The 20,425-nt window shown below is 45.5% G+C and overlaps 1 protein-coding gene across 2 annotated transcripts in view; it reads right to left on the bottom strand.

The window, feature by feature from the left end:
* Window positions 1-20,229, bottom strand: part of USP5 (ubiquitin specific peptidase 5) — a 31,122-nt gene extending 10,893 nt beyond the window's left edge. The window contains exons 1-13 of one of the 2 annotated variants that reach the window (XM_082206055.1): window positions 20,043-20,229; window positions 12,943-13,068; window positions 12,695-12,761; window positions 12,309-12,442; window positions 11,958-12,103; window positions 10,532-10,716; window positions 8,347-8,441; window positions 7,388-7,581; window positions 6,093-6,164; window positions 3,529-3,610; window positions 2,643-2,768; window positions 1,978-2,131; window positions 227-401 (exon numbers count right to left, since the gene is read on the bottom strand). In XM_082206055.1, the coding sequence (XP_082062181.1) occupies window positions 227-401; window positions 1,978-2,131; window positions 2,643-2,768; window positions 3,529-3,610; window positions 6,093-6,164; window positions 7,388-7,581; window positions 8,347-8,441; window positions 10,532-10,716; window positions 11,958-12,103; window positions 12,309-12,442; window positions 12,695-12,761; window positions 12,943-13,068; window positions 20,043-20,150 (1,664 nt within the window). In that variant the 5' untranslated portion in view covers window positions 20,151-20,229. The remainder of the gene's footprint in view (window positions 1-226; window positions 402-1,977; window positions 2,132-2,642; window positions 2,769-3,528; window positions 3,611-6,092; window positions 6,165-7,387; window positions 7,582-8,346; window positions 8,442-10,531; window positions 10,717-11,957; window positions 12,104-12,308; window positions 12,443-12,694; window positions 12,762-12,942; window positions 13,069-20,042) is intronic. The other variant, XM_082206056.1, reaches the window with a different exon arrangement.
* Window positions 20,230-20,425: the final 196 nt, after the last annotated feature.

The raw sequence follows: 20,425 nt of genomic DNA, 5'->3' as shown, positions 1-20,425 counted from the left end.
CGAACTATTTTTGGAAGCCGAACGTCCGACGCGGCTTCCAATCGGAAGCTGCGGTTTGGTTTCCGAATGTTTGGGAAGTCAAACAGACTTCCGGAACGGATTCCGTTCGACTTCCGAGGTACAACTGTACTACGATGACACAAATGCAATCCTCAGCAAGGTTTATTTCCTTGCATGCCCCGAATTTCAAAGTTGCTAGCACTACCTCCCTGCTCCCTCAACTCACTTGAGTGCCACAGACTTGGCCTGCAAGGCTGTGCTCCAGAAGTCGTCTACTTGCTCTGGGGCCCCATAGGCCTCTAGGCAGGAGCTGAAAGGCACCTTGGCACGGACCAGTTCGGGCAGCGGCTGCTTCTCCTCCTCGGCCTGCCGCTTTCTTTCTTCATATTCTAGCAACTCATCTGCAGGAAAAAGGAAAAAGAAGCACACAAGGGATTTATCATTAGGTTTGGCTATAGGTCATGGAAAATGGACTGGCCAGCTGCAATTTCCATTACATAATTCCCTGTATCCGCTGCTATGCTAGTGGCAGCATCTTTCTTCTTTCTTAAAATTCTTGCTGGTATGTTCCAAAAATACACACTATTGTGACAAACAAAAACAGTACCCCCCCCCCCGCCACAAACAGTTTAAAGGGCCATTGATTAATTAGGATTAGAACAGCTACCAACCAGACACAAATCCTTGTGCAGGGTGTTAAATTGTGCTGTTGCTGGCGAACTCCAGATGAAATTCTTTATCTATTATTTGTTGCAGTTTGAATCCTGGTTCATATTGGGAACTAAATCTCCCTTGGTTGCCCTAATATTTACTTTAAATGTTGTGAGTATCCTATGCCCTTTTAAAATGTGTTTGTGTTGTTATTTTGATTATGTACCGTATTTTTTGCTCTATAAGACTCACTTTTTCTCTCCTAAAAAGTAAGGGGAAATGTGTGTGCGTCTTATGGAGCGAATGCAGGCTGCACAGCTATCCCAGAAGCCAGAACAGCAAGAGGGATTGCTGCTTTCACTGCGCAGCGATCCCTCTTGTTGTTCTGGCTTCTGAGATTCAGAATCTTTTTTTTCTTGTTTTCCTCCTCCAAAAACTAGGTGCGTCTTGTGGTCTGGTGCATCTTATAGAACGAAAAATACGGTATTTTGTGGTTTTATATTTTGATTTTATTCTGTGAACCGCCCTGAGACCTCGGGAAATGGGGCGTTATTCAATAAATAATAATAAATGATCATAGATGACCTCTACCCAGAAAAGTTGGATGAATGCAGCTGAGCTGATTTTATTGGATTTCTTAGTGGTATTTAATTCTATTGCCGAACCAACATCTGTTTGGCTGGGCAAGGTAATGGGGGAGTTCTTGGTTTGTTTTTGCTTTTATTAAGTATTTTGTCTTCTTATTTTGTGTTTTTGTGCTGCGAACTGCCCTGTGATATTCAAGTGAAGGGCGGTATAAATTTTTTATTAATAATAATAATAACAAAAACCACAGGAAAAGCTCGGCAGTATCCTCTCCCTTAAATCCATGCTTAGTGCATGATGTGCATGCACCCTAGATGAGATAGGGCAGAGGTGGAGAGACGCAGATGCAGCTGCTATGAACAGGGTTTTAGTGTTCCTAGAACCTCATAGCAAGGCTCGGCCAGTTTCAGAGTGGAGCAAGGAAAAGGGAATGGGCTGGCCATTACCCTCATGAAAATCACAGGGAAATGATACCACAGGGTTTCTCAAACTTGGGTCTCCAGCTGTTTTTGGACTACAGTTCCCATCATCCCTAGCCACTGGTCCTGGTAGCTAGGGATGATGGGAGTTGTAGTCCAACAGTCCGAGACCTACGTTTGGGAAATGTTGCGGTAGAGTAAGCTTTGCTTGGGGTGGAAAGGAGACCATTGCTCTTGCACATACCACTTTGAGCACAGAAATAAAGGCCTGCAAAGGACGGAGGGGAGGTGGGGAGACACCAGTGACATCACAGCTCCCCACCTTTGTTCAGCGCTGCCTCCATGGGCACCGGAAGCTGCATGATGTAATCAACGCGCTGGGTGTATTTCACTTTCTCCGTGGCCAAGCACTTGAGCTTCTCCTCCACCAAGAAGCGGAAGACCTCGTTGGGGTTCTCGGAGCTACGGCAGTTCCTCTGAGGAAGGAAAATATGGGAACAGGACGGAGAGGCGTTAGGGCCAGCGACAGCATACATACTGGAGGAGACGATCCAGGAGCGAGGATCCAAACAAGCAAAAGCTACTCTGTCCGTCTCTCCTTTAAAAGCCTATGCCAAAGCTTCCAGGCTTCTGGACTTTCAGGAAAGCACTTGCTTCGGCTGTCCTGGAAGCACTCTTTTGGGCCTAGACAGCAGCACCCTGCCTAAGCCAATGGCACACCCAACATTCCTTATACTCGAGTATAAGCCGAGGGTTTTTTTTTCAGCATAAAAAGTGTGCTGAAAAAGTTGGCTTATACTCGAGAATATACGGTATTTCCTCTCTTCCAGTGACAATACTGTCAGCAGCCTTCTCCCTCTTTCCCTCTGGTGGCAGCATTCAGTGCTGGCCTGCCAAACAACTCCTAGTCACTGGCCCAAGTACCCTTCCTACCATTTCTACCCAGTATGAGTAGAAATCCATTTCCTAAAGCCCGGGAATTGTTACCTCCACCATGTTAATGAAGTGCAGGAAGAACTCCTGAGCGTCTTGTTGCCGATTAGTAGAGAATTCTGGATGACCTTTGCCAACAAGTGATTTAAACATTCGAGGCGCGATGCCATCTTGAATGCCCTGCAAGGAGAAGAGACATTTGCTTCAACCAGGAGAGATCCGTAACCAGGGTGGTGGATTTGATTTAAATCAAATCAATTTAAATCACAAGTCAGTAAGACTTGATTTAAATCTTTTTTTTTTTACAGAAAGACTCATTTTTGCTGGTATAATCTTAATCTTTACAACCAGATGAATGTTTCATTTTTGGAATAGTACATTTTCAGAATAGTTTTTACAGCTATATCAAAAATTACTGATTTGGTTCTGCTATTAGAAATACATTAAGACAGATAATTATGAAATTATTGTGAGGTTTACTACATAAACTGTTCATATTTGGACAACTTTTCTGCTGTACTTTATTGGAAGGAGAAAAGTAATCATTTCCTTAATAACAAGTGAAACAATTTATTTAACTAAAACAATAACATCACAGCATTTGTACCCATGTTTGTTAACTGATGTGGTTAAACAATTAAAAAAACAAGCAGACTGAGTTTTAGCACACATGAAAAACTTAAAACAAATCCTTATTTCCTGATGAATAGCCTTTGGACTATAATGTAATTTAAATTGAAAGCTATCTTTAGAAGGAATTTTTCTCCAAAATCATTTTATTTTAAAAATCTGATTTAAATCCAAAAAATCCGATTTAAATTTTAAAAATCTGATTTTTAAATTTTTTAAAAAATATATATTTATTTTTATCCACCCTGCCTGTAACTGATTTAGGAAGCCTCCTTCCAAGCTCAGGGACAAATGGGCTTCATAACCCTACCTTCTGGTCCAGCTGCTGCTCTCCATCTGAAGCAGCTGGCTTTGAGTATTCCCCAGAGAGTAACCCATGGCCCAACTTGGCTCTGGAAAAGCAGATAAATGTAATCAGCCCTGACATGGATAATAAAAGCATGACCTTGTGAGTTTTAACCTTGTAGCCTGCCGAAATCTTGATGGGCACCTCCTGCTTCACACAAAAGATCAGTGTTTGGGCTCTAATACTTGGAGTGATTTAGGAGCCTCTCAGTGTCAACTGTGTCCAAGGATCCAGTTACAGATAGGTAGCCGTGTTGGTCTGCCATAGTCAAAATAAAAAAATTCCTTCCAGTAGCACCTTAAAGACCAACTAAGTTAGTTCTTGGTATGAACTTTCGTGTGCATGCACACTTCTTCAGATACACTGAGACAGAAGTTGCCAGATCCTTCTATATAGTGAGAAGGTGGGGAGGGGTATTACTCAGAAGGGTGGTGGGAATGGGAGATTGGCAGATAGCTGAGATGAGCCTGTTGACGACTCTTAACGACTGCAATAGGTCTACAGGAAAAGGCAAGGGGTGAGAAGGTGAAAGATGGCTTAGTCATGTATATGGAATTTCAGAAATAGACTGGAAAGAGAAGCTGCTGAATTGCAACTCATTACCAAACTTAAAACCATGGAGAGACCTGGTCGGAACAGAGACATTGGATTCTTATCTCATTATACATGACTAAGCCATCTTTCACCTTCTCACCCCTTGCCTTTTCCTGTAAGACCTATTGCAGTCGTTAAGAGTCGTCAACAGGCTCATCTCAGCTATCTGCCAATCTCCCATTCCCACCACCCTTCTGAGTAATACCCCTCCCCACCTTCTCACTATATAGAAGGATCTGGCAACTTCTGTCTCAGTGTATCTGAAGAAGTGTGCATGCACACGAAAGCTCATACCAAGAACTAACTTAGTTGGTCTTTAAGGTGCTACTGGAAGGAATTTTTTTATTGTGTCCAAGGAATTCTGCAAACAGTACAATATGTCTTTGCCAAGGAATAGGGATCTCAGGATTGGTGGCATCCAGCTTTTCCTTGAGCTATAGAGCTGGAAGGGACTCTAAGGTGCAGGGATCTCCGCTAAAGCACCCAGGACAGATAGCCATCCAACCTTTGCTTAAAAGCTTTTTCTTTTCAAGAACAGGTGTGATGTACCTTTGGCCCACCGGCTGTTGCTGAATTACAACTCCCATCATCCCTGGTGTCAGGGAACTGCAGGCAGCGAGGGAGGAAAGAATTAGAGGATACAGGGAACGATCTCCACTGCTCAGTACTGAGTCCTCCTCAGAAGACAGAGAAGAGGATAGTGAGTCTGGGGAGGAAGGGGTGCTTCAGAGAGAAGGGGGATCCACGTCACAGGGGGAAATGGAAGGGGCTGAGCCGTTGGCTCTGTTGGTCTCGAGGGAGAGGGAAAAGAGAAAGTAGTTAGAGCAACGAGTCGTGAGAGACGGGTCGCTTTGTTTATTCTGCATGTAATCTTGTCAGAAGAAAATAAAGAAAGGAATTTATGGCTGGCTGCCGGGAGTGTTTTTCTGCTAAGTGCAGCAACGCATGCAGCTGGCTAGCTGACACCTGGCTATTAGCCATGTTTGCTGGGCGGATGCAATTCATAGCTCAGCAGCACCTGGTGGGCCAAAGATTCCCCACATCTGAAACAAAAACTAATTCACACAATTCAGGTTTTAAAAAAAAATAATCCCAAAATCTTGGATTTCATTTTAACAGGCTGCATCTAGAGCAGGCTTCCTCAACCTCGGCCCTCCAGATGTTTTGAGACTACAATTCCCATCATCTCTGACGACTGGTCCTGTTAGCTAGGGATGATGGGAGTTGTAGTACCAAAACACCTGGAGGGCCGCGTTTGCCTATGCCTGATCTAGACACATCAAAGAACTGTTTCAGGCAAACACGCTTTAAACTTTGTATGAGAAACCGGGTTGGCAAAAATGGAACTCCCAAGTCTGGTGCCACAGTGTTATAAAGCATATACTACACACATAAAACACCTTTTCTTTACCAATCTAGCTGTGCCCTTAGATTTCTAAACCCTCACAATTCTACAAAATGTGGCAGCACCCCAATCAGCACAGAATGTTTCTCAAATTGTCGCTGCTTTTGCTTAGTGAGCACACTCTGTTCACTGCCAAACAGTGACAAACATGAGGGGCAGTAGCAAGAGAGGGAAGAAACCCCTCACTTTAGTCCCCAACCCTGTCCCTTTGGGGCAGAGACTGGCACCCAGGGGTCTAGCAGTCTAGTTTCACAGGTGATGGGGGGGGGGAGAGCTGAAATGGATGTGGGTCAGGAGGCAGAAGGCCTTCTGCCATCCATCAGCTCAGACCTCTGGCAAGAGAGATCTGTCTGATTCTCCTCTGGCAGTCCATTGGCTGGGGAGAGGGAGGAAGAAAGGAGTGTGGCATGTGGCAGAAAGAGAGAGAAGGGGTGGCTGTACCCCGCTAGCAGCGCAGCAGCCGCTAACACAGACAACCCCCGAGGGAATGCAGCCCATGACAGAGAGAGCCCTTTAGAGCACTACGTACACTTGGGTGTTGAAGTCCTGTGTCGGATCAGCAGGAGCATTTTGGAATATTTTCTCTAGCTTGTCTACATACCTAGAATGCAAGCAAGCAAACAAATGAAAAAGAACAGTTCAGTGAATCCACGGTTGCATAATTCAGAACAGCAGAGCTGGCAAGATTCAGGGGTTTGGGGGCCCAAATAATCTCAACCTCGTTTTGTGAAAATAATAATAATGCACATGTCTTGGCCTTGGAACAGTAGAGAAACATCTCTTGCTTTTGGGTCTCTCTTGCATGTTTGGAGTTGGAATGTCCCCTTAATATGACCTTGATTAGGTACCAACTTGAATGATGCTGAGAGAGATAGCTGCCCCTCAGCTCTGAAATCTCCTTCCTCTGGAGACTCCTGTTTGGCATGGCTTCCGGAAGCCGTGTGTTTTCATTCAAGTTGGCTTCTGATAGCCAGAAGCAAGGAGGGTGGGCTTTAATTAAAGAACTGCGGCAAGCGGTTTTGTGACTGATGAACTCTCGCCCATTCCCAGTGCCTGAGGTGTGGCAGGCTACACACTGAACAACAGCAACAAAACTCACTGAAAATCATTATCTGAATTTTGTAGGTCTGCTAGATGTACAAAGCTTTAGACAAGGCCCACAAATGGTTTATTTTAACTTAATTAGAAGCAGAGAGAATGAACGTGGGCTACGCTATCAGGACACGTTGATTTTTTTTCAACTTTCAAATTCCAAAAATGAAGAGAGCTAAAATGCTGTAACATACCTTGTGAATTCAAAAGATATTTTGGTTAAATCGATATAATTTAGTTTTGCTTGGTAAGTAAAATGTGTGTAAAATTCCAAAGAAATCATTAAAAGAGATTGCCAAATATCTGCAGTTAGATACATTAGTATTATTTTTATTGCTTATTATTGCTTCATATTGTTGCTTCCTCTTATTATTCTTTAGTATTGCCTGACATTTTCAGAAGGCAAAATAAAATTTCTTTGTTTTTCCAAAAGCCATTTGTGCCTCTTCATCAAACGCAGACATACCAAGCTAAATGTTGTCTAATCACAAAAATAATAGCAGATTTGAATTCCTCACACTCAAAAACATATTTTTGAGACCCTTCAGCTGAAGAAACTTGCAAAAATTATGTTTCACCCTCTAAAAATGACACCATACTACGCTATGCTCTCATCTCTGAAGGTGTTAAGATTGCTATATTACAGGCGATATCTGTTTGCACTCTCAGAAGTGATTCAATACAATTTGCTGCAGCTACAGGCACAATGGAGACCTCGTCTAGGTCACTTACTTCCGCTGGAAATCTGGTATGCTGAACAACACCTGCACTACTGAGTTGAGATAGCAGCTGTTTCCCAGGTTACGGATGCCTGTGTAGCCAGGGCCATAGAGTGGCTTGAGCTGAACCCCGGACTCTTGGATCAGCTCCCACTCACCAATCCGCTGGTTCATGTCAATCTCTAGCTCTGTCATCGTCTTGTCAGTCTGGGAAGAAAGAACCACAGAAAATGCTCAGAAAATGCCCCTCCCCCCCAAGTTGCTGATCCAGGGAAAATTAATGGAGTAAGTCACAACAAAGGCGGCATGTGAGAAAGCTTACAAAGAACTCAAGAGCCCTCTCCCCACTCTCCATCTGGGCTACTTGGAATTTATCTTGCTAAAACATTGAATCAAAGACAGAAGAATTATTCTGGCCACAGTCTGGCATTAGGAGTTGGTAACAGGCAATTATGGTGCTGGAGGAGACTCTTGAGAGTCCCACAGACTGCAAGAAGATCAAACCTCTCCATTCTTAAGGAAATCAGCCCTGAGTGCTCACTGGAAGGACAGATCCTGAAGCTGAGACTCCAATACTTTGGCCACCTCACGAGAAGTGAAGACTCCCTGGAAAAGACCCTGATGTTGGGAAAGATGGAGGGCACAAGGAGAAGAGAAGGACAGAGGACAAGATGGTGGGACAGTGTTCTCGAAGCTACGAATATGAGTTTGACCAAGCTGCAGGAGGCAGTGGAAGACAGGAGTGCCTGGCGTGCTCTGGTCCAGGGGGTCACGAAGAGTCGGAGACGACTAAACGACTAAACAACAACAGGCAGTCTCTCTCTCTCTCTCGATCCCAATTTGTCCGAAAGCCTTTGAGCTACTCCAATGGCAAATCCATATCCCATCCTAGTGTCACATGTGAAAATCTCAAGCCCTAGTGGCCATGAAAATCTCTGGGCAGGAAGCAACACTCCCATCACCCCTTCTCACCTTCTGCATTTTGAGCATGTCAATCCCAAAGTGAGCCAGGTGCTCTGCCAGGTTGGGGTCCAAAACCATGTCGTCTTCATCGTATGAATAGACATCTAAGGAGAAAGGAAACATTGGGAGGGGAGGTGGAAACCAACAGCTTTTTGGTGCTGTTCCACCTACAGAAATCCTCAAGAGCAGGGATGACCACCTGGGGCAGCCCAGCGGGCTGAATGCTGCTTGAGCCAGCAAGATAAATTCTATCTGGCCCCCAGCAGTCCTATTATTTTTAAAAAATACGGGAGAGAAGATGAACTATCTTTGACTGCACTTTGAGTAATGCAGGGCGGGGGTGTCGTTTTTGAAAGCTGCATGCAAAAAGTGCTACTTAAAATTTCAACATTAAATCTTTTATACGCCTATTTTGCAGGATTAATGTACAATACTATTGGCCCTTAATTACTCAAGCTGCTTATGGAAGGGATGGGTTGCATGTCAAAATATGCTTCCAGCTCATGGTTGAGAAGGTCTGCCAACTGGCAGCTGATGAGACACACTCAGTTGTTTAAGTGTGCTGATCTGGCTCTTCAAGGCCTTGCAAAACCAAGGTACAGTTGCACCTTGCTTGTTGAATGCCTTGGTACTCATCCGTTTTGGTTCCCAAACGCCATCAACCTGGAAGTGAGTGCTGTGAACATTTTTTGGAAGCCGAATGTCCAACGTGGCTTCCAACTGAGTGCAGGAAGCTGCTGCAGCCAATCGGAAGCCGCGCCTTGGTTGTTGAACGTTTTCGGAAGTCGAATGGACTTCCGGAACAGATTCCGCTCGACAACCAAGGTATGACTGTATGTCCAAAACCTTTCCTTCCTACAAAATGTGGGCAAAGAGACAGGCCTTCCAGATGTGCAGAAATATATGTCTCTCATTAACCGTGAAGCACCTATGCTCAATAACAGCAGAGATCCTGCAAGGCAGCGGAGGTTTAGGATCAGAGTTTTCCTTCTTCCTAGGTTGATGAGCCCCATCCGCCCCTCACTTCCCTCTACAGCAGGTGCAGAAGCCGCCTTCTTGACCACTAGACCGACTATTAGTCTCATCTGCTCAGTCTGCCAGAGCCTGTTTGCATGCAAGGGCATGTAGCAAAACTCATTTCTGACTCCCCTGCCCCAAGAACACGTGGTCATTCCTGGTGGAGAAAGGCAGGCTTCTAGGATATGTAGCAAACCAACTGCCCTAGCAGGCCTCCCAATCGTGGAAGAATGTTGGCATGTGCAAGAATAGCCGTGCTCACTTCAAATTGGTGGGGGGAAAAGAGGAGTCAGCTCCGACCCAAACTGTCCTTGGGCCCAGGCAGCAAAGGCTTCTTGCAGACCCCTATGACTGTAACTGCTTCATAGCAAGAGCACAAACAAGAGAATGTGTCCGTGGCCACAGACTCCAAAAACTATTCTAGCACCTGTCTTGTCTGCAGGATGTAATCCATTGGTACAGTCAAATGCAACATTCCTGTAACTTCCTGTTCCACTGGACTGGAGCATCTTCCCCCTGCATGTGACCTGGGAGATGGGTGTGGCTGACTCCATAAAAGAGCCATCATGCAGCCATTTTCTCAGTCTGTTGCTTCGCTTGCTCTCTTGCTTACTGTTCTTTTGCTGCCATGCTGTTCTCCTGCCGCCATTTTGTTCTATTAATGTAATTTTGCTGGCTCTCAGCTAGCAGCACATGAGTTCAGTCTCCATATGAGATGAACTCACTGTCAGTTTGTGTAAATACTAAGTAAAGCCTGCCTTTCAGGGACCAAATCGTGAACTGAAACGTGAGTAAACTTTTTGTTACTTTACTCAGAAAGACTTTTGTGTCTTATGTTTTTATGCATATTGTATTATTTATATGATGTTAGCCGCTCTGGGTCTGACTCCGGCCGGGAGGGTGGTGTAGAAATAAAATGTATTATTATTATTATTATTGTTATTATTATTATTATTATTGTCAAATGGGACACCAGGAAATAATCTTAACTAAGAGATTCAAACAAATCTGCAAACTAGCTTCCAGCTATATTGAGGGGAATTTGCTCTGCTACATCATTTCACTAGCGTGAGGGAGGGATAATACTCATTCAATACATCCTTTCCTACTATCCTTAACATTCCCACATTGTCAGGACAGAGACTTGGCTGCAGCCTCAGCTAGACGCTTCGCTCACCAGCTCCATCAGGAGTGATTGTTCCCAGCTTCACGGCCAACGGGTAGCCCGTTTCCCGGTAATGTTCCACTGCGTGGTTGTTGCCCCCGCTGCCGTCAAAGTAGCGTCGTCCACACAAGATGGAGCCATCGGTCATGTTGAGCCACAGGTTCTCGCGCATGTCGCACTTGCTGCACTTCCAGCCACTGGCAATGGAAACAGGTGGGGGATAAGCGACTTCTCTCAGCCACTGCGACTTTCAGCCCACCAGGAACAGGCAGGCAGGCAGCCATGTACAAGCAAGCCCGAGCATAGGCACACACGCAAGCCTGTCTCCTTCCTGGAGAACTTGCGGGCTTGCATCCTCAGGTGAGAGCAGGCAGGAAGACTTGGCAAGCGTCAAAGGAGTCCCTTCCTCCTGCTACGGGACTCAGCAGAGGGATGGAGTCATTTTGGACTCACAGCTGTCCATGGAGGCGCAGGTCAAGTCTGTGTCCAGGGGAGCTGTCTACCAAGCTCCACCTGGTATGCCGGCTGAGACCCTAGCTGCCCGCAGACTGTCTTGCCAGAGTGGTGCAGGCTCTAGTTATCTCCCGCTTGGACTACTGCAAGGCGCTCTACGTGGGGCTACCTTTGAAGGTGACCCGGAAACTACAATTAATCCAGAACGCGGCACCTGGACTGGCGACAAGGAGCGGCCACCGATACCAAATAACACCGGTCCTGAAAGACCTATATTGGCTCTCAGTACATTTCCAAGCACAATTCAAAGTGTTGGTGCTGACCTTTAAAGCCCTAAATGGCCTTGGCCCAGTATACCTGAAGGAGCATCTCCACCCCCATCGTTCAGCCCAGACACTGAGGTCCAGCTCCGAGGGCCTTCTGGCGGTTCCCTCACTGCAAGAAGTGAGTTTACAGGGAACCAGGCAGAGGGACTTCTTGGTAGTGGTGTCTGCCCTGTGGAACGCCCTCCCATCAGATGTCAAGGAAATAAACAACTATCTGACTTTGAGAAGACATCTGAAGGCAACCCTGTTTAGGGAAGTTTTTAATGTTTGATGTTTTAATGTGTTCTTAATATTCTGTTGGGCGCCACCCAGAGTAGCTGGGGAAATCCAGCCAGATGGGCGGGGTATAAATAAAAAAATATTCTTAATTGTATTATTATGCCAAGACTTTGCAAAGAAAAGACTAGGATAAACAAAAAGACTAGGATAAACAAAGAGGGTAAGGATTTGCTGAACCAACAAACTGAACTGGAATACAAAAAAGGGAGGCGTGAGGAGGTCCGGGAAATAAGCTAATGAAAAATAAGTAATGGAAAGAATGAGTTGTTTTTAACCATTTTTATTTTGTATTTTGTATTTTTTTATTTTTATTTTGTAGTACTTTGAAAATCTTAATAAATATCTTATAAAAAAAAGAGAGACTTTGCAATCAAACTCACCAAGGAGGGATACGCACAGCATTCGGGAGCTGCTGCAGTGAGAAGGCGTGCCTTGACACACGCCGAACTTCCCCATCCCAGGCCTGCACCTCCTGCTTCCGCGAGGCAGAGTCTGCTGTCAGAATCGCTTCAATTGCACTGGAAATCTGAATGGGCAAGAGGAGAGGGTCAGCCTTCCAGCGTCTCCTAACCCACCCACCTGTGTTGCACCTGCAGACAGAGTTCTGCCAAGGCACCTCGATACTTCCCCCCCTCCCCCTGCCAAGCCCCAGTACATGGCCTTTCTTCTGCCCCCAACAAACAATCCAGGACAGGACTGCCCCCCCCATTCCGATGAAACAGAGAGCCTACCCTGTCCTTGACCATATCTGGCAGACCCTCCAGTCCATCTCGAGGAATATCCAAGTGTTCTGGTAAAATGACTATTTTGACATATTCATCATATTCATATTTCTCCTCCGGGATGTCAAACCCACCTTCCACGCCTGCCAAAAGAGGAGCATAACAGCAGCAAATGAGAGGTGCAAGAGACAACATGGTAAGATCAGGAATTAGAAGTCTGAGCCAAATACCAAACTCCGCATCATCGGACCCCCGAGCTTAGGATATGTATGATCTAAAAGGGAATGGGAAATATCAGCTTTCCTGCAGTCTTTACTCCTAGGAAAACTGTAGCCCAAATATATGCAAGGACTTCATCCTCAGGGTACCAGAGAGGAGCAGGGATAGTTGCTTACCAATAGCTAGACGCGTTGGTTTCTTCCTAGGAGGATCTCCAGAGCTGGAGTTGGTATCTTCTTCTTTCTGGAGAAAAATCAAGAGGGAGGTAGTTAGGAAGCCGTCCCAAAGACTGGGCCACAGCCCACAAGGCAGTAGCCATTGGGGCCTAGAATTTATTCCCCTGCTCAGAAGGTTAAACACGTGAACCCCACTTTCTCAGCTCAAGCAGTTCAAGCGCATAATGTAGAAAGTCAGCTATTCTTACCAATTTGCGTGTCTTCTTAAGATGTAGATAAACTCGCTGACCTGTTTTCTCATAATGTTTCCCCACATATTGCTTTCCAAAGCCCAGGAATGTGTTCATGCAAATATACAAGCCTCCATCAGACTCCTGTAGAATAGAAATACGAGGACATTCAACAGGTATGGGGGTTGAGGGGTTGTTGAAGAGTCTGCAGCGCTGTGAGTAACCCAACTTTTTTTTTTAAACAACAATATCACAAAGATTCTATGCCCCCAAAAGCTAAAAGCCCGCAGCCTAAGCTATCCAAATGTATTCCATCTGCAAATCTCTCGTTTTTAACAATTTCTTACAAGATTCCAGGCTCTTTGCCACACAACTTCCAAGCACATCTGTGCAATCTTCAGGAAGCTGAGTTCTACACCCAACACTACATTCTGTGTTGTTGTTTTTCTGCACACTTCAGAATCGGGGCCTAAAGGCAGCCCAGTCTACAAACTGCATTTGAAAATCAAATCCAGCCTGCAAACCAAGCTGCACAGTCTGCACTGGAGTGGACCAGATTCTACAAGCGGGGAAATCAAATGTTTGCATGTCCTCCCCCCGCACAGTTTAAATTAAAAGCCTGCACAGTTAAGTGTGCCAGTGAGAAGGCTAGACTGAAACCATTGTGCCAACATACCAGCTTGACATGTGCATGGGAGATTTGAAGTGGAACATCATTCAAGCCATTCAAACTGAAGTGGTTCAAATTAGAGGTCTATGTCACGTTTTGTCCCTTGTCTTTAATATGGAGGATTTCCAGGTTTGAGGCATTTTCACTTGTCACAGGGTGCGAGGCTGCTTCCTCTCTGGACTATCTTTCAGTTATCATTTTCCGTAGCCTACCCAGCCAATGATGCTTTGGAGACAGAGGAACCAGAACCACACACACAAAGTATTCTAAGGTTGAGTTCGTATAAAACAAATCATATCAAAATGTGAACACACAAATGTATTCAGAGGAAAAATCGCAGCCGCTTTTGTTCTGCCTCTGGTCCTCCTGCTGCTGCTAAGTCACGGTTTGGCTTAGTGTTATGTTTGAACTAGGGCTTGTGGTTTGTATCCTTCAGACAAACCACCAGCAGTTAGTGAAGAACATACCTTGGCTGCAGCTCGTGGTTTGTGTGGAGCGAGACAAACCACGAGCCCAGCTTAACACTTAAAACTCAGCCGAACCATGGCTTCGTTCTGGGTAGCTCAGCAGCAGCAGAACTGAGGGAGAAGCAAAGCAGCTGTGACTTTGGCTGTGAGTACCCACACACTCGTAAGTTCATGCTTAGCTATGGTCTGGTTTAGTGCCTAAATGTGAGTGTGAGCACGCAATAGATTCATGCAGTGATTTGATACTTGATATTTATTATTATTTTTAATCACTTCCCGAGACATCAAAGACGCAAGGAAAAAGCTTAAAGTTTTGAGTAAAGCATAACTATGAAGATCAAGAAAGAGACAGGTCATTTGGTGTGTTCTTCTGCATTGCCTTTTACCCCTGTGTAACTCGATAAAGCTCAGGGCTGGCTTACAATTGTGAATCTTGTTTAGATGCCTATTTGGACATATGAACTGCATATATTAATCTATTCATTTAAGTTACAAATGATGCAATATTTCTGTTGTTATTGTTAGCCTATTATTTTTCTATTCTCCCCCGGTTATATTTGCAATTTTTTGATTTATTTCTTGGACCGGCTTTCTGCACAGAGCTTAAGGTTGCACAGAGCTCAAGGCAGATCGGTTGTTGATCCATTTTTCTTCCAATTCCACAAATCTCAGCATGGACAGACACTCGCTCAAGATGAACCAGCCTCCTGGGCATCCTTGCTCCCAGGAATGTGGCAGGCAGATAAAGAGCAGCAGGGAAGGGAGAAGAGATGAAGCTGATCTTTGGAGAAGAGCCTTACCAGACTCTCTTTCAGGCCAAGCAGTCTCTGTGCTATCACAATCATTCTGTGTTGGAGAGAAAGTTGCCAGTCTACTCCTATATTCCTGGTTTCTGCTTGCTGAGTAATAGTTGCCGTCTGGCTCCTTATGCAGCTGTGCTCCACCCTCAAACATCTGACCTGCTGCCAGGAATCACCCTCCTTAGGCAGACACTGGACTGAAAGCCTCCCTCCCTCATGTGGTCTAGGCTGCTTTACTGTCCAGGAAGCAGCACAATATTCATCTCAGTGAACAACCAGTGCTCTCCTCTTTTATCCCCACTAACTGGGCGTGTATCCAGTGTTAAAAATTCAGATATATAAGCTGGGCGCCAAATGGATTCTTAAACCAAGGTTGCAGCCGCCAAAACAGAAATTCCAGTTGCCATTTGGGGGCAAGACAGCGCTTAAGTCTTATCTTTTAAATGATAAAATGATCTTTTAACTGAATGTGATTATCATTTAAACATCTGGCTAGTTCAGATGGCAGCCTTGAGCTAGGTTAAGAACTTTTGAGAGCTTAAAGAAGAAAAGTCCCTTGATTCAGGGACAGTCCACATATATAGTCCTATTCCTACCTCTTTTTTTCTTAATGGTGACTGCTCCTGCTCAGGCTGCACAGAAAAAGTATTTTGGTTCCAAAAATTCATTCTGATTGTGCAGAAAATAAAATATAACTGATAGAATTCTAAAGGCTGGGGGATTAGTGTGTGAAAACAGGCAAGATCTAAGGATCCGCAGGCATGCACCTCCAGCTGGTTGAGACATCAGGTGCCATCCTGGCACCCAGCCATCTTCACTTGGCCGCAAATGGTCAAAAGCCAGATGCAGAATGTGCCTGGCTAATTGCGAACACCGGGTGTGTCCTCATTAAAAAACTTTTGATCTGGTTATCACAAGTCTTGGTTGACCACAAACTTGACATGAGCCAACAGTGTGACGCGGCAGCTAAAAAAGCCAATGCAATTCTGGGCTGCATCAATAGGAGTATAGCATCTAGATCAAGGGAAGTAATAGTGCCACTGTATTCTGCTCTGGTCAGACCTCACCTGGAGCACTATGTCCAGTTCTGGGCACCACAATTCAAGAAGGACACTGACAAACTGGAACGTGTCCAGAGGAGGGCAACCAAAATGGTCAAAGGCCTGGAAACGATGCCTTATGAGGAACGGCTAAGGGAGCTGGGCATGTTTAGCCTGGAGAAGAGGAGGTTAAGGGGTGATATGATAGCCATGTTCAAATATATAAAAGGATGTCACATAGAGGAGGGAGAAAGGTTGTTTTCTGCTGCTCCAGAGAAGCGGACACGGAGCAATGGATCCAAACTACAAGAAAGAAGATTCCACCTAAACATTAGGAAGAACTTCCTGACAGTAAGAGCTGTTCCACAGTGGAATTTGCTGCCCAGGAGTGTGGTGGAGTCTCCTCCTTTGGAGGTCTTTAAGCAGAGGCTTGACAACCATATGTCAGGAGTGCTCTGATGGTGTTTCCTGCTTGGCAGGGGGTTGGACTCAATGGCCCTTGTGGTCTCTTCCAACTCTATGATTCTATGATTCTAATAAATCCTAATCAATTGGTGAAGCTGAACCTGGGGAAGAACTTCTGTTGCATAGAAAGTATATGCAGGATTTCTTACAACTTGTAAAAGTTGCTTTTAAATTAATTGGATAATTCTGACAGTTAAAAGAGTGAACCGAGTAACAGGCACAGCACTAGATTTTCTGAACACATCCTCCAATAGCAGTTTGTATTAGGCACCATGAAAACACCCAAAGCTGGATAAATCTCAGGTAGCTGCTGTTTCTCAAACTCTTCCCCGCAAGGCAGAACATGGTTTGAAGTGCATGTGGTGAAGCATCCCTATTCTCAGATCGAACATTTTGTTTCCATTTTTTCTTAAAAGCAGATCAGTCTTTTTATTATAGGATGTTTGATTCCAAATCTACCTATAGACAGTACTGCTGCATATCATTTTCAGGAAATTTGGGTCCACGTGCAAGATTGTAATGGGCAACAGTAGAAATATGGCATTCAAGTCCTTTCTGGGATTGTGATTTAATGTAGTGTTAAACTCAAACATAGCAGACAACAGCACCTGTTTCTGAACGAATACAGATTTTTATTTAATATAATCCCATCAAGATGCATGGTGCTTTAAAACAGTATAGCATGTGGGTATTGACCATTGTCACCTAGATTCCAAATTACAGATAAGGAGGCCTTGAAACCAACTGCTTGAGACAGATTTTGTGAGATCTGAATGCTTATCCCTATCTTGACAATACGTGCGGCATTAGTTCTGTACTGGTGAATGCAAACAACATGCCAAATGATAGACATCACCCTGTCAGTGTCAAAAATCACTCTAGAGCCATCTCTTGATGACACAGGGCTTTTCCTGATGACTGCCAGCTAGTCTCAAATGCACTTTTTCTGATCATGTTTGTTGTGAAGGATTCATTATGTCTCCCCAGAATTTCTGTAGCAGGAATGTCGTATTTTCACAAGACTCGAACTGCAACACACCGTTGCTGGGAAATTATTATTATTTCCCCAGCTAGTAGAAACAATATATGTTTGAAGAGGCCTGGAATGTGATAATGTAAATGAGAACCTGTCAGACAGGGTCCCCAAAGCTGCCAATTATTGCAATCAAACAGCCCCAGTCAAGTGCCTCAAACAATCCCTTCCTACCCATTTGTAGAGGTTTGTGGGGAGCTGAGAAAAAGGAGGCTACTTTCCTGTTGTTTAGAAGAGACTCATTCTTCTGGCCCATCTAGTCTAGCACACTGTTCTCACAGTGGGCAGCCCATATGCCCAAGCTGATCTTTCAAGGAGACGTGCCTGGTCGTTCCATGACCAGCGGATTGCCAGTTGGTGCCAACATGAAAGCAAGACATCTCTGTAACTGTTCCCACCCTCTGGAATGCCCACCTTTAGGCAATTAGTGAGATGGAGGCAGTAATGATCTCAGAGCACTATACTGTTGAGTTCAGTTTATATCTATTTCTTAGAAAATTACATTGAATGCAGTGTTGTTTTTTAAAATCATTTTTATATAAACTACTTAAAGAGATTTGTTTTTCATTGTTGCTATTACATAGAATCATAGCAGGTTCGTCTGGTGCCTTCATTATACATCTTTAGACACCAGACGAAAATGTTCCTCATCAACCAGATCTTTGACTGATCTACATTCTATGTCCTTTTAAACGTGTTTGGACAGGGAAGGTATCGGTTTGGTTCGTTCTTGTTTTTATTATTTATTTTGTGTTCTTGGTCTGTATTTTTAGGCTGTGAACCACCCTGAGATGTTTAGAAGAGAGGTGGTATACAAATTTAATAAATAAAAATAACAGAATTGTAGAGCTGGAAGGGGCCATGAGGGTCATCTTCTAGTGTGGCCCCCTGCGATGCGGGAATCTTTGGCCCAAGGCGGGGCTCGAACCCGCAACCCTAAGATGTAAGAACCTCGTGCTCTACCGACTGAACGATCCCAGCTTAGTTCAAGTTGTGTGTGTGGTTGTTATATAATGGAAATCAATCAAATTATTTTTAAAAAAAAAACCTATGAAAAGAAAAACAAAACAAACAAACAAACAGACGAAGACCTTGGATGCCAGAGGCTCAGGGCCTTGTCGCATCAATCCATGCGATGGTCACCTCCAGGCTTGACTACTGTAATTCGCTCTACGCGGGGCTGCCCTTGAAGCTGACCCAGAAACTCCAGCGGGTGCAGAATGCTGCAGCGAGGCTCCTCACGGGGTCTCTGCCATGGGAGCATATTCACCCAGTGCTTTTCAAACTGCACTGGCTCCCAGTGGAGTACAGGGTCAGATTTAAGGTGCTGGTTTTGACCTTTAAAGCCCTTCATGGCCTAGGACCCATGTACCTACGGGACCGCCTATCCCGGTATGCCCCACGGAGAGCCTCAAGGTCCATAAATAGCAACACCCTAGAGGTCCCGGGCCCTAAGGAAGTTAGATTAGCCTCAACCAGAGCCAGGGCCTTTTCAACACTGGCTCCGGCGTGGTGGAACACACTGCCTCATGAGACCAGGGCCCTGTGAGATCTGATCTCTTTCCGCAGGGCCTGTAAGACAGAATTGTTCCGCCTGGCCTTTGGCTTAGAATCAGTTTGATTCCCTCCCCCCCTCTCTTTTTCATTTCTCCTCCTATGAAGGGGCTGCATCCTAATGTTTTAATGTTGTGTCTTAATCTTTTAAATTGTATTTTAATCAGCTTGTTTTTATTATTGGTTGTTAGCCCGGTCATGGCTGGGGAGGGCGGGGTATAATTTATTATTATTATTATTATTATTATCGACTGACTGATCCCAGCTTAGTATAAGTTGTGTGTGGTTTTTATATAATGGAAATCAATCAAATTATTTTAAAAAAACTATGAAAAGCAAAGCAAAACAAATAAACAAGCAAGCAAACAAACAGACGAAAACCTCGGATGCCAGAGGCTCAGGACCAGAGCCAGTGATGCAGCACACGTGCGATTCGAAATTGAGAGGCCTAACGTTGCCCTTTCCCCCCCGCCCCAAAGGACTTCGGGATTTGCAGTTTTCTGGGGGGGTCGCCGCCACCAAGCACACAACTAAGAGGGACTCCGTTTCCCAGCATGCCCCGCCCCGATAGTTCCAGAGACTTCAGTAGTCCGGTGAAGCGCAGCCGTACAGCCGGCAGCCGGGCGCGAGAACTACAGCTCCCAGCATGCCGCGCGCCCCCCTCAGCTTCGAAGCGGCCCTGCCTTGTATCTCTTCAGAACGGCTGAGGGGGCCTGTCAGAGGGATAAGGGGCCGGGAAAGCGGCGGGGTGGGGCGCCCGCAGGCAAGGCGCGGGCCTAAGCCACGAGGAAGGCGGCGGCCTCCCTCAGAACTACAATCCCCAGTAAGCCAAGCGTATTTCAAGCAACTGAAAAAAGGAAAAGGTGACTGGGCCGCAGTGCCTGCTGGGACCTGTAGTGCTCTTTCGGCTCCCTGGCAGCAGGTTCGAAAGGGACGTCACGCCCTGGGAAAAATACAAGTCCCATGGTGCCTTGCGCCCGGCTACGCTAACCTCCTCCCCCCACCCCGCTCCCACAGCCTGGGCGGCCGGAGTCTACGGCGACAACGGGGGCTCCCTCCGGCGCCCGGCGCTTTCCTACGGGAGCTTACCGGGGTGTCGAAGGAGAAGGCGCACTCATCCTTATGGACGCGGTCTCCGGCCTTGGGGACCCGGATGGATGGCAGTACAGAGAGTAGCGCTTCACTCAGCTCCGCCATGACAGCTGCTTTTTCCGACTCCTCCCACAGCAAGGTCCGACCAATCAGAGAGCGACGTACCTCAGGCTCCACTAGCCAATGAGGGCAGCCACGAAGACGAACGCTAGGACGCGCGGTGCTTTGTTTGGTTCGTCCTCCTCACCTACTTTCCCCCGCCTATCAGCGCTTTCGTTCTAAACGGACATCCTCCTGATCCAATAAAAATACTAGGTGTCCCTTCCGACAAATGGAAACGTTCGGTTTCTTTTTTGTTAAACTCCGCCCCAATGAGATTC

Source organism: Podarcis vaucheri (genome assembly GCF_965113315.1).
Source record: "Podarcis vaucheri genome assembly, chromosome: 17".
Taxonomy (NCBI): domain Eukaryota; kingdom Metazoa; phylum Chordata; class Lepidosauria; order Squamata; family Lacertidae; genus Podarcis; species Podarcis vaucheri.
Note: the sequence above shows the minus strand (reverse complement) of the source record. Positions and strands in the feature narration are given on the sequence as shown.